This window comes from Vicugna pacos, chromosome 28 (genome assembly GCF_048564905.1).
Source record: "Vicugna pacos chromosome 28, VicPac4, whole genome shotgun sequence".
Lineage (NCBI taxonomy): Eukaryota > Metazoa > Chordata > Mammalia > Artiodactyla > Camelidae > Vicugna > Vicugna pacos.
Window position 1 is genome coordinate 11,347,632 of NC_133014.1, and position 16,506 is coordinate 11,364,137.

The following is a 16,506-nucleotide window of genomic DNA, read 5'->3' on the forward strand; positions in this document are numbered from 1 at the left end:
TGCTGGGGTCTGAGCCCTCACCCAGCTGAGGAACCGTGGTCCTATTCAGGGACCTTGGCCAGGCCCTGCTCCCTCGGCCTGTTGCCCAGCAGTATAAGGAGAGATGCGCTGTCAATGCCCCTAAGGCGTGTTCCACTTTAAACGTTTTGAGGTCCCAGAGGTTCCTGACAGAAGTTCCCTGCTCCCCACCTCTTGGGTTGGTGAGTCACTCAGCTTGAGTGTTCTCCAAGGATGCCACTGCTAAGCTGGGGACAGCAAGAGAGCTACACTATGGAAAGCCAACTGGGACTGACCCTCTGTCTTCTTTAGAAACTGGATCCAGAAATTGGCTCCCAAAGCCAATGCCTTTCTCCCTCCAAAGTTTTCTGTCTTTTTTTTCCTTCTTTTCTATTTGTTACCAGACCAACGGTTCACGGCTTTAACAGAGCCTGGCTCCTGGCCTCAGGATTCCTGCTCTTCCATGGCGCCTTGGGGTGAGGTTCTGGAAATCTACAAGGCACCCCACTTCCACCCCGCAGAGTGCCTGCCCCTCCCGTGGCTTCTGGGCCTGGAGAGCCGCATCTGGACACGTCCCAAAGTTGCCAGGGGAGTCGGGAATGGGCCGATGTGGACAGGACTAGGGGCCAGGGAGGGGGCTGGACGCAAACCAGGGGGCTGGCGGCCGGCCCTGAGGACCCCCCTCCCGCCCCCGCGATGGCTGCACGGCCCGGGAGGGACCTCCCTGTCGTACCTGAGAGGAGGGCCTGGCCCGTGAACTGCCCGTACACGGAGGCAGCATGGGGAAAGGCATTGAAGGGCGGGACCGAGGCACCGGCTGGGACCCCGGGGCCGGAGCCGACTTGCTGCAGATCCAAAAAGGCGGAGCTAGATAAAGAGGAAGGGGTGGAGCTAGAACTGGACACCTCGGGGGTTTCCTGCTTTATGGCGAAGGGTGAATGAGGATCTGCCGGAGGGAGGGAGACAACAAGGAGAGAGGGGTGTGAGATGACGGGGTGGGAACATGCACAAACCAAGCCATGAGATGCGGGAGGGGTGCGGCGGCGCGGGGCGGGCTGGCCCGGCTCCTCCCTGAGGCTCGGCGGGGGCGGGAGGGGCTCCGCGGTGTCCCCCGCGCTGGGCGAGGAGCGGGGAGGGCAGCTCCACCTCCCCGCGGTGCCTCTGCAGGCGGAGGAGGGGCGGAGGAGAGAGGGCGAGACCCTCCTGACCCACACGGAGGCCCAGCCAGCACAGCGCCCTCTCCTCTCCAGGCCCAGGACCCTAACACCTTCCTCCTCTCCATCAGCCAGCTCTGCCCTCCGGCCCATCCTCGCAGCGCGGGCCACGGGGCCCAGGGGATTCTGGGCTTCGTACCTGCCACCACGGGGTAGGTCTGGTGAGTCGAGAGGTTGCGCCCCAAGGGTGTATTGGAAGGGGTCAGGGTGGCCTTCCCGTCGTCCAGGGTGCTGTTGAGCAGGGGCAGCGGGTAGAGGCCCTGGGGAACAAAGAGAAGTCAGTGCTCAGTGGCCCTGGGCGGCAGGCCCACCTCGAGACCCCCGCAGCCCAGTCTCCCCAGGAAATACTCCCTTCCTCCCTGCCCCCTCTCCTGGCTCATTCTTGACTCCACTCTGGGCTGGTCTCTGACTCACAGGGCCCATGCCCTCAACCGCTGCGCCAAAGTGGCCAACATCACGAGCACCTACATTTGCAGAGAGTGAACCTTAGACTTTGCCTGTGCTGGACCCTGATCCATCGTCCCCAACAGCGCTGAGATGTGCGTGAGCCATGTTAATATTTTGTCTGTTTTATATGTTGAGAGCCTAAAGCCCAGAGAGGTAAATGTTCCAGGTGCGTATGAAACAAGGACTAAGCTGTGGATATCAGATCCTTGCCCAGTTGTTGTCGCCTTCAATGAAGTGGTAGACCAGATGCCCCCACTGGAATGGGGCTTCCCTCTCTTTCTCCACATCCAAGCAAATATGAAAGTGCAGATTTAGCCTGAATGTGACACTTGGGGTTAACATTGTTTAAAAATCTCTTTATCAGGTACCTGAGGGTTTTCTTCCTTAAGACCTCATTTTATCTTATCTTATTATTATTTTTTTCAAAGCTAGAGACTTACTGTTAAGACCCCATTGAGATTCCACTCAGCCTTCCCTGATATGAGCAGGGCCACCTCCTAAGATGCTCCGTCAAGAAGAACTTGTTCAGTTAAAGGCAAGGTTATACCACCCTTCACCATGACTCCCTCCCACCAGGAGATGAGACTGAACACACCTGCTCCCCACATGTGGGTCACACATGTCACCAATGGGCTATGGGAACCAGTGTGCAAAACTGAATTTGAGGAAAGCTCCGTGGTTACATAACCGCTCCTCTGAAGGCCATCATTTTCAACAGTTTCCATCGATCTGGGTTCTCTGGGGAGCCACAGCAAATTCCGGCTGCATGCCGGGCACTTTGGGAAGCTGCAGTCAATTCTGGAGGCCACGAGGGCATCGTCAGTGTGTAGCGGCAATTACTGGCAAAGCGGTGCTCTGGTTCCATGCCTTCCGAGGGGGCCTGCTTCTAGGCAGCTTAGAGCCTGGCTTAATGAAATTGAACCAAATGCCTAACTTTTAGAAAAGTTTAAAATGCTTTCTGGATGTGATTTGATACCAAATACCTTCTCAAAATCCTACAGCTTTCAAAAATCTAAGCGATTCAGTGAGGGAAAAGCAAAACCCACCTATCTAGTCAGATACTTTGCTGATGTTACACTGAATGGCTTAAACATCCCAGTAATGACTGGATTTCTTACTGCGATTGAACTTGGCTTGCGGCGCAGAGGGCACAGTGCTTTAGGACTCAGGCCAGTTTAAACCCTGTTTCTGCAATGACCAGCCAAGTGGCTTTAGTCTCTTTGACCTCTCTGAGCCTTGATTTTCTCACCTATATAATGGGGATCGTAGAATCTACTTCCTGAGGCTGTTGCAAAAATTTAGTGAGGTTTTATAAACCTACATTAAACACTTAGCACAGAATGCTTGGTAACAACACATGTTCAATAACTTGTTATTTTAGAGTTATGGGAAGAGTCATAAGCTGTCCATTTTTGGTGTCTGCGGTCATAACCGTTACGTCCTGTCAAGCTGCTTCTCGGTGCATTGTAAAACGGAGGAATGAGAGCTGCGTAGACTCGTAACTATGCCTGGTAGTAAAGTAGCAACGAGGAATGAGGCCGCTGGGCATTGCTGTTGAGTGCTTTGTCCCCTGCTGGTTTTACAGAAGAGATGGCCATGTCTTTGCCGCATCCTGAGGTCAAGTGCGAAGACCTGTGCTTGTCTTTCTCCTGGCCAGAGGGCCTTCCTGTGCCCAGGTGAGAGCTCACGAAGTGTTCATGTGGCAGCACTGAGCATCACCAAGGCGGGAACAGCAAGGGCCCAGACATGAGGAGCCCTGGACACAGGCTGGGTTCTCCCTGTGTCACCCCCCTGACCAAGGAGGGGATGGACGAGCAAGTGGATGATTGGCTGAGGGAAGGAATGAATCAATGGTGGACACGGCTGAACCTCTGTCTCCTCATCTGTAGGGTGAGGTGGGGAGCACTTCTGTGGTTTTCAAACTCTCTCCAGTCTTCAAACAAGGACTCAAATAGAAGCACTGCCTCTCAAGCAGGTGACAGCGGGACCGTCTGAATGAAATCAGGGCTGGCAGGCCTGAGCTCCACTGCCGTTCGCCTCCCTCTGCCCTCTCTACTGTCACTGGCCCTGGGTCACCTCCACACAAACAGAAAGACTGGGCTCGGGCATCCCCATGGTCCTTCTAGCCCAAGGCTCTCTCACTGCACGATCCCCCATGTACGTGTACCAGCTCATGCAGGGTCTTGGGGCTCTTTGTAATGGATCAGGGTCCCTTGAGGGTTTGGGGACAGAGCCAGGAAATAGCTCTGTGACCCAGCGGGTCTCAGTGGCAGGGTTCTCTATCAGGACCTTGGGGTGTGCGGGCTCCCCCAAGGCCCACTGCTGCGGCCCTGCTTCCTCCGCAGGGAGCCACGTGCTGACTCCAGGATGCCCGCCCGGGCCCTCTCCCCAGGGCTGCTGACGGCCAGCTTTCCCCGCACCCCTCCTGGGTGCCATAGCCCAGGCTGATAAAATCGCTGACGCAGATTGTCTGCCCAGCTGCGGTGCTGGCGCCAGCCCAGCAGCGCAGACGGCCGCTGGCAGTGGTTCAACCCATTATTGGCATCCTCACCATTGTCCTCCTCAGATCTTAAAGGTGTACGCCTCCCTCCTGGATCAAATGACAGCATGAGCCACGAGAGGTGAGCAGACACCGGCCTGGTGAGAACCCTCAGCTGCCTGGCCTGGTGGGGTGAGGAGGGTAGACACTGCCTCTCTTGATGGGAAATAATGAACCGAGAGGCCAGCAGGCCTGGAAGTTTGGGCAGAGGTTCGGAGTCTTCATTGGGCTCCAGGGAGACCCTTGACATCTCTGCCAGCTTTTCATAGAAGCCGACCCACTGTAAGGCATTTCACTTGTCCTGAGCACTGGAAATAAAACTTTCCTGTACCTTCCAGTTTATTGTGCTCAATTTCTCAACACGTTCACTCAATATGGCTTTATTGAGCATCTATTAGAAGCGGGGCACAATGTTAAGTTCTAAGATAAAAAAAGATGCCTCAAGGTGCTGCCCTGTCCTTAAGAAGTCTGCTGTGTCTTTACACGTCTGTCCACTAGATAATTAGGGTACCCCATGAGCAGTGCCCGGAGCGGCCAGCCGGACATGCAGAAGCATGGACCAGGCAGAGGCAAAGCGAGTCTGAAGGGCAGGGAAGGATTCATGGACCAGGTGATGCTTGAGCTGTCATAATGGCCGCGCGGTATTTTTCCAGGCAGAGGAGTGGGAGGGAAGGCACTCGGCGAGGAGGGCACACCGTGTGCCGGGGCAGAGAGGTGTGAACGAGAGTGGCGCGGTGGGGAGCGTGAGCAGTGCAGGTGCAGGGCTGGGCAGGCATGGTGGCCCGAGGCGGGGCTGGAGGTGCTGGCTGAGGTCATGGTGTAAAGGCTGGAACTGTGGCTTTATTGTTTGGGAACCTGATTCTGCTGCCGGGAGTGGGGACGAGGGATGCCATGGCTGTTTGTACTGCTCTAAGCTCAGAGTCTACGGGTGAGGAAAGGCCAGCGGGCTGGGAGGAGAAGGAGGAAGAGGCTGGCTTTTGGTGGAATAAAGCACGTCACAGGCCTGGAACTGCAGGAAGCACGTGCCCTGAGCCCATCCTAGCAACTTCTAGCTGCTTTGGTGGCAGGACGGCAGGCAGATTTCGGTAGCTTTCAGAGACCACACCTGGCTCCGGCCCCCTGCCTGCCTGTTCACCTCCCGCGCCCCCCGGGCTCCTCACCTGCTCGCCTTTGGTGTGGCCGGGGGAGGCATAGGCCTCCGGGTAGTGCTGCCTCTCAAACGGGCACTCAAGCGGCTCGAGGTGGTGCTGGCTGAAGGCATCCGTGCGGAGGTGCTTGCGGGGCCCGCTGCTGCTGCTCTGGGAGTCGATGCTCAGCCGGCAGCTGTCCTGGTCACCTGGCGGGCGTCCCCAGGCAGAAAGAAAGCTTTTAGGGGGCCCATCAACCCATCCCCCTGGCCAGAGTGGAGAAGCAGTCTTGCTTCGAGGGGTGGAAAGGACCAGGCTCCTGGGCCTTGGGGCCGTGGGGACTTCGAGATGGGCCACAAAGTCCTGGGCCTGGGGGGAGGGGCGGGGGTGGCTTCTGTCCCATCAGAGCCTGAGCAGACTGCCCTCCTTCACCCCCAACCTGCCCTCTGGCTCCCACACACTCACTGTCGTCCATCTTCCTCTTGCTGTCGCTGCCGGGCGGGACGATGCCCAGGAGCCCGTTGATGGAGTAGGTAGAACCCAGAGAGTCCGACTGGGGAGACTCGGGGGGCGTCACGGCGGAGCTGGGGACTGCAGTGGGGTGAGAGGGAGTGTCAGGAGCTGGGACTGACACCCCTCAGAGCCCCGGTTGCCACCGTGGAGGAGTCAGCGGACCCGCCAGGGTTGTTGCCTAAAGTGTTCCCCCCCTTTAAATATTGCTGTGAATCCTCCCGGAGATCCCCACCAGACTTTGTCCCAGTGGAAAGGCGCAGTCCTCACACGGGTGTGTCTGTGCACAGCTCTGTGTGTGTGTGCTTAGTGTGTGTGCGTGCAAGGGGCTGAGCGTGCCTGCGGGGCCCTGAGCACTCACTCAGCGTGTGTCCTGGGCTCAGGGACTTGGTGGCCACACAGCTGTCCATGGGGAGGTTGAACGGTTGCTGCACTTTGGTCCGGATGATTCTGTAAGGAAGAGATGAAAGAGCCTTAAAAGAGGAGGAAACGGGGCTCCTGGCTGCCCCAGATCCAGTCCCCGTTTGGAGATCCCCCTTAGGTATCTAGAGGCACATCAGATTCAACCTGTCCACACTCAAACCCACACCTCACTCCTCACATCTGGTCCTTCCCACTCTTCTCATTCCCTGATTAGTTCCTCCGGTCCCTCCAGGCAGGAATACTGTTGGGGCTCAACGTCTGCCCTGCTCCCTCCTCCGTCAGGCCCAGCGTCAGGCTCTGTGGGTTTGACCTTGTAAATCTCTCCAGCATCACCACCCCATCTCACTGCAACCACCAACTCTCTCCCTCCAGGGTCACTCACTGGCCCACCCCTATCTGCTCTTGACTCTTTCTAGTCTTTTCTTTCTATCACAGCCAGAGTGGACTTTCTGAAATGAAAGTAAGCCTCCTGCTTAAAATTTGACAAGGTTCCCATTGCTTATAAGTCAGAGGCAAGAATATGTAGCATGGCCACCAGTTCTGATGGGCAGCCTACTCATGCTTCCCTTCTATCTACTGGTTTTCTTTCACTTTCTTGTATAAGATCCTGTTAGCCACAGGGCCTTTGCACATGCTGTCTCAGAGCTCCTTTCACTCCCCCTTTCAGCTAGTTAATTCTTATTCGTTATTTCTTACTCAGGAGCATCTTTTCATAACATGCCAGCCTATGGCAATTCAGAACCCTCATATGTCTCTCCTTAGCTGCCTTACAGCATCATTTTTACAGTTGTTGCAGGCACTTGACCACTACTTGATTGGTGTCTTCCCACTAGACTGTAAGCTCCACAAGGACAAGGCTTGTGTGTCCCCAGGTTCTACACATAGTGAATGAATTATGTATGTATGTATGAATGAGTGAGTGAGTGAATGACTGATGGAGATAGTGAGTGAATAACTGAATGACCAACCAAATGAGTGGATGCCGAAATGAGGTCCAGGTTAGGGATCTCGTGTCTCTCTCAGGAAAGGATCAATTCAAGAGGAAGATTCTCTTATTGAATGAAAGAGGATGTGGTATGTGCGGGAGGAAACTGCAGAGAGAACAACCCAAGGCAGGGGTGGGGGTGGGGGTGGGGATGCCGCAGGGCAGTGAGGAGGCTGGAGGTGTGGTGCCTGCCCTGGGCCTGGGGCACTTCCTGCCTGACTCTTTGGCCTGCAGCCCCTTCCGAGGCTCTGTTCCACTCAAGCCAAGCTCTTCTTCAGGTCCCCGTCATGATGGCCCTAAAGCCCAGGGGCCCCGGCCCCCACTGCGGTGCCCCCCTCACCTGTTGATGGAGCTGACACTGGGCACAGTGTCGTTATCACAGACGCCCTCGGCCAGCAGCCGGTCGCGGATCTCCCAGGCAAACATGGTTGGGTTCTGCCGCTTGTAGTCCCCGATCTTCTCCACCACCTTGGGGGTGGCCACCTTGGGCTTGGAGCCCCCTATCACTCCAGGCCGGATGCTGCCAGTCTCGTAGTACCTACTCCAATAGAGAACCCCAAAGAATTACCCAATAAGCAGGTGGGGTCTTGGCAGGAACTTAGCCAGAGACTCTCATTCCCCCGAGGCTTCTGGGAAGGGGCCCAGGGTCGATCACGCCCCTGGGCCGGCCTCCATCACCTGATGTCCCCGGCACTGCCTGTTTCCCTTGCATGGGTAGGTTTATGCTGCTACCAAACCGGAACTCTCTTCGGAAGACCTCCCCCCAGGACACCTGGCATCTCCTTTTTCCCATTGGCCCTCTGGCCAGTTGCCGGCATCTGAGCACATGCAGGAGCCACCTTAGGGGGCACAAAGCATCTCCCTTCTAAGAAGGGACACCTTCACATCCACGCTCTGTGTGCACACAGGTTCACCATGGCTGTCTTCTCCATCCAGCTCCTCTGGGTTGAAGCATGACTTACTATCTTCCTTCGCCATCTTGGTTTTACCCTCCCTCCCCAGGAAGCCAGCTGGGGTCACTGGGCCCTCTGCCCCGTCTTGCTGGTTTTACTTTTGCTCTCCATAAAACACCCCCCAGCCACTACTCCCGGCCACTGGTTTTCTACCAGGTTACGTGGTTCAAGCTGAAGCCGGTCTTCATGCACTCTGGAACCCCAGCTTGGCCTGGAGCCCTGGCCACATCCAGCTGTCTAAGAACTGGGCCTACTCTCCCAGGGTCTCCACCCCGCCCCATCCCCCAACTGGCTTCTTCAGCAAATCAGTGACCTAAGTCAGGAGAGCCTGCCTCCCTTCTTGGTGGAAACTCTCTGGTCTCTTCTGCCATGAAATAAAATCAACTCCTGTGTGTTGGAGTTTCCCCTCCTTGGGAAAATGCACCCATCTGGAGACCACCCCCTCCTGATGCTAGCCGGGACCTCACTTCTCCCTGACAACTCAGGCCGGGAAGGCAGGGCTGTCCATGCTCAATTACAGGTCAGGCCTTGGCCACTTTGAACCTGAGCTCCTCTTGAATCCACTTACGGGTTGGGTAAAGGGACAGGTACAGTGAGCTGGCACAAAGCCCTGAGTCCCTTGTGCACACGGGCACTTCTGCTGGAAGTGGGCTCTTGTGCCCTAGACTGTGTGGCTGCATCAGTCCCCCAGTCTTCGTGTTCCTGATCCCTCCTGGACCTTTGGGTTGGTGGTTCTCTACTCTGGCTGCAGAACATTAGAATCACTGGAGGAGGGCTTAACCCTAGACCCCAGCTTGGGACCGTTCCTCTAAAGTTCTGCTTCAACTGGTGTGGGCTGGGGCCTAGTCATCAGTTCTTGACTGACTTCCTTCCTTCCCTCCTTCCTTCCTCTCTTTCTTTCTCTCTCTCTTCTTTTCTTTCTTTCTTTCTTTCTTTCTTTCTTTCTTTCTTTCTTTCTTTCTTTCTTTCTTTCTTTCTTTCTTTCTTTCTTTCTTTCTTTCTCTCTTTCTCTCTTTCTCTCTTTCTCTCTTTCTCTCTTTCTCTCTTTCTTTCTTTCCATTAAGATTCCTTGATGACTCTATTGTGTGGCCAGGGCTATGAACTGCCGCTCTGGGGTTAGTGTTCATAAAGTGTCACCTGGTCATCTTATGAAAATCACAGCATCCAGCCCTGGCTCCCAGAGAGGTTGATGCTGTAGGTCTGGCCTGGGGCTTAGGGATTGCATTTCGTCAAGCAAGCCCCGAGCTTGGGTCACAGATGCTCTGGGAGTTACCGTTTGAGGAACACAGACTCAGCCATCCCTCGTGCTGGGGTTAGACCCCAGGAGCCACCTCGGATTGCGTGTCCCCTCCCTACTGGCTCTGTTTCCCTTGGTCTCAGGATGGGGAGGGCCTTTGGGGAAGAGTCATCTGCTTTAGGAACGGAGAAGCCTCTGGAAAATGGGACATGGGGCAGAGGAGGGAAAGGGAGAGGGAGACAAGACAGGAGGGGGAAATGGACAAAGAAGGACGGAAAGGCAGGAAAACCACAGGGGAGGGAGAGCGATGGGGGCGCCCAGAAGCGCCACCATACCCTGTGCAGGTCCTGAGACCCAGGCCGGACCCGGGAAGTGGCCCCGAGTCCCTGGGAGGCCTCGAGGTGGGCCGCAGAGGGCAAGCCCTGCAGGGAGGGTGGCGAGTGGTGAAGTTTGTGCTTACCTGCCGAGGATCTTGCTGACACAGCCATGGCTGACGCGGAGCTGGCGAGAGATGTCGCAGGGCCTCACGCCCTGGTGGGCCAGGTCCACGATGCGCTGACGCACCACTTCGGGCAGGGGTCGGCCGTTCACGAAGGCCCCTCCCAGCTGGTTCAGCCCTCCGTGGCCTGAAAGACAGTAGTCCCGGGGAATGTTGTGGTCAGGTAGGGAATTGGCCCGCGTGTGGGCACTGGATGTGTGAGAGCCCATGAACTTGAACCCCCAGTGGGAACACAGTCGCTCCTGCTGCACCCCTCCTGCTCCCGGCCTCTGAGGATGACTAGCTCCAGTGCAGGGGGTGGTGTCTGATGGCAGAAGGACACATCACCATCTGGGGACCTTTTGTCCCAGCTCAGTCTCCTCTTAGACCCTCAGCACTTCACCCCAAATAGCAACCCCACCACCCCCTCCCTCCCTCTGGAGACTACAGAAGCAGCTGAGGATTCAGGGTCTTCCTGCTCTGACACTGAGCTGTGTGACCTTGGCAGAATCCCCGCTCCTCTCTGTGTCTCCACTCCTCATCTGTGAAACGAGGGCACAGGGCGAAATCAGCGGTATTTGAGTTTCCCCTTCTCTCTTCTTTTGAATCATAGAGCCAGACTTTTAAGCACAATCACATTGAGAAACACAGACACAAAAGAATAAAAGCAGAGCTTCTCCGGTTGAGCTGGGGCAGACGAGGCCCGAGCTCTGTCCGTGGGCTCCCAGCCTGAATGGCCCGAGCACTGTTAGGAGCCCTGAAGGGCTGGCAGAGACCTCACTGGCCCCGGCTCCCAGGGTTCCAGGGCTGGCAGGCTGGGCTGCGGGCAGTGGTGCAGGCCGTGGACAGGCCGTGATGTGCACATGTTTCCTCAGCTGCCTTCCTGACTCGGCCTCTGCCCTCTGCCTGCAGCCTGTGTTTCATTCTGAGCCCCTCTGCTTATTCAATACATATTTACTGAATGCCTACTATGTGCCAGGCACTGGTCCCTGGCCCTGCGGATGCCGAGGTGAAAAAGGCCAATGTGATCCCTGCTCTTGCCTCACAGGGTTTAAGTGAGGATCCAGACCGGCCAGTTACTCACCGCATGGCCACTGCTGGGACAGGGGACACGCAGGGGGTCTTGGGAACCATTAGATGGGACTGAGCCCAGGCTCAGGGGACCATAGAAGTGTTCCTGGAGAAGTCTGAGCTGAGACTGAAGCTAAAGATGGGTCAGACCAGAGAAAGAGAGAAGGAAGAAAGCTAGAACTGTTCCAGGCAGTGGGAACAGCGTGTGCAAAGGCTCAGAGGCAACAAGCTGCTGGTCTGTTAAATTCGTCAACATATTCAACTTTCTAAAATCTCTGGGTCCAGGTGGGGCTAATTTCAGGCCTGCGATCTTCCTTTGGCTGATCAGGAGACCAAGGCTTAGAGAGTTTCAGTGACTTGATTTATATGACAGGTGACTCGGCTTCTATGAAGAGGAGTCAGGATCTCACCAAGGGTTAAGGCTCCCACCAGGGCTGTTGGGTGAGCCCCGGTCTATGGCCAGAACCGACCCTGGCAACTTGGGACTGGTCATGCAGTCCTGCGCTGGGATGTCTTTTCACACCGGGGCATGATTGGGTGATCTGGCCGGGATGGCAGAGCCCCGGGGGTGGGAGTCGAGGGAGCTGGCAGGCGAGGAGGAAGAGCTATTGCCAGGCCTTCTGTGTCAGCCCGTTAAGGACTATTTACGGCCGAGGGTGGGAAGAGCCTCTGCTGGGCACACTGTGCCCATTACCGCCCACTGACTTAGCACATTCAGAACCTCCTTGCAATGTGTCCTCAGGGGCCCAAGCTGCCTTCAGCAGAGCAGTCAATTTCTGTTTGGGAAAAAAAAAAAAGAGGCTGTAAGCGCCTCTGGCCTGGGCAGTAGGTCAGGAGCAAAAGCCCGCTGGCCAAACACCCCGCAGGAGGGACGCGGTGACCCAGCTCCCTGGAGGAGAGCTTGGACGCTGCCCTGTTTTAGGCCACTTGGCTCAGCCAGTGTGTTTCCACCAGGGCTGGGAAGACATCCCAGGTGGTCGGCAGAGGTCCTGGATCTACTCCTGAGCCCACTTAGCTGGCTTCTCAGTGGCCCCAGGCCGGCCGTTTGACCCTCACTCCATCCGTGTTGTTTTTTGGCTCATTTGGGTCCAGACACTGAACACAAGGGGGCGCCCGATAGCCACCCAAACAGACAAGACCCTGAGCAGTCCAGCTTCATCCCAAATTTCCAGAACATAGGCTGCCACGTCACCCACCGGGCCCAGATGTCTGTGCTAGGCCTGCTATGTCTGGAAGCAAGATTTCCTACAGGTGGAGTTCTTCACCCCTAGAAAGGTAACAGGTGTAAAAAGCCAAAGGCCGTTCGCTGGTGGCATGCACTGGGAATTGTGCCTTAAAAACAAATCTACCCTGTTTCTCCACTGAAGCTGTGTAGGCCATTGTCCTCAGTCTTCATGAAGGGCTGATCAGCATCCTTAGAAACCCGGACCCTCAGGACCCCTCCTGAAAGGCAATTTACTAGATCAGCCAGCATCAGTGTGACGGGAAAGATGCAGTCATAACTCTGGCCCCTACACTGTGAATTCTCTGGGGCTTTCTTTTATTTTACTGGCTTCTGAGTTCTTTGTGTTACGGTTGGGCCAGATTCCTGCATTGACTCTGCCTGTTTTAGTTTTATCATTTGAGAAACTTGAGGTTTTTTCCCCAGCCTTGGTGTTTTCATCCATTGAATGGGAGCTAAGCAAAACTTCTTGCAGTGTCTGCTGCTGATCTATTACAGCTGCCATAGGAAAACGGGGGACTGAGAATGGAGAAATGTTGGGTCAGATGGAACTCTTGATCAAAGTGTAACATTTTCCTAATTTTTAACATTCATGTGGTTGGAGGTCATGGCCCAAGTTTGGCCCTAGGACTAGGGTGGTGGTTCTCAAACTTGAATGTGCATCAGAATCACTTGGGGGGCTTGTCAGGACACAAACAGCAAAGTCCTGAGTGTCTGAATCAGTAGGTCTGGGATGGAACCAAGAATTTGTGTTTCTAAAAAGTTCCCGGATGGGGCTGATGCTGTTGGTCTGGGGCACAGGGTGAGAACCACTGGTTTGGGCTGGGCAATGGCTGGTAAAGAAAATTTAAGAGAATAATTAACTACATACACACCTCCCATCCTAGCCCCATCTTCGTAGAATGATAGTGCTTACACGTTTGTGTATTACAGTTTTCATTTCTCTTGATCTCAGCACATGTGTGCCAAGGACCTCCCATGAATCAGGTGCAAAGCACTGAGGCTATCACCTTGGACGAGACAAGAAAACTGGCCCTGATCTTAAACTCTTTGGGGGGGATGCAATCAGATGAATTGGGAATCACCATGTTAAAGAAGATTCTGGAAGATTCAGGAAGATTCTGGAAAGAAGAGTCAGATGCTAGGGGAGCCCAGAAGTGGTCAGAGGGGATTTGCAGGGAGGAATGATAAGGAGAGAACCAGGAGAAGAAGCTTCCAGAGGAAGGAAATCCAGGCCCAAGGCACTGGTGTTCTTGAGAAATGGAAAGACACTGACTGTGACCATAGCACAGGCAGGATGGAGAGTCTCAAAAGAGTCTGCTGGCTGCAGAAGAAGATGGCCTCTATGGTTTGAGGTTTGGAGCTGAGTCCCTGGAACGGAAGGACTTTTGTCCCTCCTGTGTCCGGTGTGGGGGAGTGGACTCCTTTGGGCAAGTCACCACCAAACACCCAGAGGTGGGTGCAGCCTTCCTTCCTGCCACAGGGAGGGCCGGGCCGCCCACCATCCTGACCACCTAGCTGTGCTGCTGCAGACACGGTGGGCTCTGAGGCCGGAAGCCAGGGACGAGTGGGAGACCCTGGATGAGCCGGAGGGGAAGATGTGAATCAGGAAGAGGTTTGATGCTTCCTGAGCAAAGGCCCTTTGCATGGTCCAGAGGGTCATGGGGGTGGCGGGGGACAGTGAGACGGCCTGGTCGGACACAAGCAGGTTCTGGGTGTGACGTCCTCAGACAAGGGGAGGCCAGCTTGCTTGGGGGCAGCGAGCGCTGGACCCACAGTGGGGTGTGGCCCCATCCCTCCGTGCCTTGCCCTCTCCTCCCAAGGGTAACTGAGAAGAGAGACCCGAGCTCGCTGAAGCTGCTGCTTGCGTTTCTCATCACTTTCTCACTGAGTCCTCATCCTTTGATCCGTTCTGCCCGACTCCATACACCAGCCTCCCACGGCTTTCACACGAGTCACTCCTCCCTTTCCCTAGGGCCGTCCCCTAGACCTGCAGTCACAACGAATGCTGCCTCCCCAGCCCCTCTTGCAAAACAAAACAAAACGAAACCAAACCAAACCTCCCTTTGCCTACGAAACTGTTTCTTCCCATTGTTTTCAACCAAATTTCTCAACAAGGTGTCATACTTGGCTGTTTCCTTCACTTCCTCCCTTGCTAGTCAGTGGTCACCTCCCGACCCACTTGAGGTCTAGCAGGTGCTCAGCGACTAAGAGCTGGGTGGATGGCAGGCCGTGGAGGGTGCTGAGTTCTCGCTCGAAAAGAGGCTTCCATGACAAGGACATCTCTTGGTTCCTTGTGCTTTTGTTTCTCTTTAATCTGGCTCCCTTCCTTCATTTGTTGCATTATGTCTCCCTCCTCCCCACCCCATCCCGGGCTTCTCTTAAATCCAGCTCACCCTACACAGTCATCCTTGGTGACCCGCCCCCCACTCTCATTGTTTTACCTACATCCCCTGTACTGATGGCATCGTGGGCATCCAGGTGTCTCCAGTCCAGATCATTCCCCAGTTTTGTACTCAGCATCCTACCAGAAATCTCCTGGGTGACAGAGACTCTTCTGTGAGTGTCGCCCTAGTTGGTCACACCAGCTGCCATGGAAACACAAACCCAGCCCTTCATCTTCATATCCCGCCACCTTCCACCACCCTCTCCGCGCTGCACCTTCTGCGTGACCTTAGAGCAGTGTCCCCTCCTGCTCTGGCTCCTTTGCATGTGCCATTCCCTCTGCCTGGAACTCACCTTCCCCTCCCACCTAGTTAATTCTCTCCTGCTCCGCAAAATTCAGCACAAGTGCCTTCCTCCAGGCGGCTTTGCTTTATCCTACAGAGTCAGTTAGGGCCTCTGTTTGGATGTTCTCAGCATCCTTTACCTTTCTTGCATGGCATTCATTCAGATGTTCATTTTATATTTATTTGTTGCGTGATTACACATTTGAGTACGGACCGTCTTCTCCCACCAGAATGGAAGTTCCCTGAGAGCAGGACCGTGGTTTTGTTCATTATTCAGTTAGAGAAGGTGTTCAAGAAATATACAGCATATGAATTAACTAACAGCCTTCCGTTTCTTCCAGTCTCTCCATATGGAGTCCTCTCCAATCCATGACATTTTACCTGCCAAATATTTGCCTAACCAGCACCTTCCTAGCCGTCCCAAGAATCCACGCATCCACGCATTCACTTATCCGTTCCACGGACATGTATCGAGTGCCTATCATGTGCCACGCGTTTTACTGGAACTGATTACACAGAATCGATCCCTGCCCTCATGGATCTGCCAGTCTAAGGACAGATCAATATTCGAAAAGCGAACACACAAATAAATGTACTATTATTACTTGGATGGATGCTAACAAGGACACAGTGTAGTATTAAAGAATAACGGGGTGGAGGACGAGACAAGAAATTAGTTCCAAGTGATCCAAGAAAACTCTAAGTGACAGATAATCTGGGATGCACATAAGTAGGGGTTAACTAGTCACCTAGACTCCCTGGTCTCTGCTGTCTACCTGCACATGCGACCCTTTGTGGGGTGCGATACATCTGAGACCCAAGGCTGACCGTGTCACTCCACACTGAAGAAATCTTCCAGGACATGGCACCATCTCCTGCATGGTGAGGTCCGAGCTACTGAATCTGGAGGGCAATGTCCATGTGAGCTGACCCTGGCTTACCTCCCTGCCTCACTTCCTACCTGTCTGAGCCTCGAACCTGATGACCCAGCAACACGGAATTGCTTGTTCTTTCACAGCCTTGGAATCCTCCCCTGTGTCCCTGTTCATGCTGTCCTCCATGCCTGCGGTGTTCTTTCCTTACTGTCTCCCGGTTGACTTGTACTCACACTTTGAGTCAGTCTGGGAAGCTGCCTCCTCCAGGAAGTCCTCCTTGCCTTCCCTCCCTGCTATCTCTGGTCCTGTCTTTTAAACATACCAGAGCACAACCTCTACCACCACCATGTAGTAGAACATAGGGTCTATTTTTCATTATTTATTTTTATTTATTTATTTACTTTATTTTTTAATAGGGATACAGGTGATTGAACCCAGGACCCCGCGCATGCTAAGCATGCACTCTACCGCTGAGCTATATACCGCCCCCCAACAGGATCTCTTTATACTGGTTGGGTCCTGCTGCAAGGATCCCGTGCCCCTTGAGTGACAATGTGGCTTCTTTATCTCAAAACCCTAATATCTAGTATAATGCTTGGTGCACAGTAAGTACCCAATAAACACTGGTTGAGTTAATTACTGGAAGGAAGGAAGGAGGAAGGAAAAAGGGAGGGAAAAAGGAAGCAAGCAAGGGAGGGA

The 16,506-nt window shown here is 54.6% G+C and overlaps 1 protein-coding gene and 1 long non-coding RNA gene across 8 annotated transcripts in view; one reads left to right on the forward strand and one right to left on the reverse strand.

The window, feature by feature from the left end:
• Nucleotides 1–16,506, reverse strand: part of PAX8 (paired box 8) — a 55,378-nt gene that overhangs the window by 16,423 nt on the left and 22,449 nt on the right. The window contains exons 2-8 of the mRNA XM_006203820.4: nt 9,893–10,058; nt 7,583–7,780; nt 6,196–6,284; nt 5,790–5,915; nt 5,358–5,533; nt 1,351–1,471; nt 731–943 (exon numbers count right to left, since the gene is read on the reverse strand). Of these exons, the coding sequence (XP_006203882.1) occupies nt 731–943; nt 1,351–1,471; nt 5,358–5,533; nt 5,790–5,915; nt 6,196–6,284; nt 7,583–7,780; nt 9,893–10,058 (1,089 nt within the window). The remainder of the gene's footprint in view (nt 1–730; nt 944–1,350; nt 1,472–5,357; nt 5,534–5,789; nt 5,916–6,195; nt 6,285–7,582; nt 7,781–9,892; nt 10,059–16,506) is intronic.
• On the forward strand, nt 914–4,500 carry LOC116285921 (uncharacterized). Of its 7 annotated transcripts, XR_012065191.1 has the most exons (4): nt 914–977; nt 1,248–1,363; nt 1,628–1,750; nt 3,040–4,500. It is a non-coding gene; the product is annotated as an uncharacterized lncRNA (long non-coding RNA). The 7 variants fall into 7 exon arrangements; XR_012065190.1 differs by having other exon boundaries at nt 1,248–1,750; XR_012065189.1 differs by lacking the exon at nt 1,628–1,750 and having other exon boundaries at nt 1,248–1,372.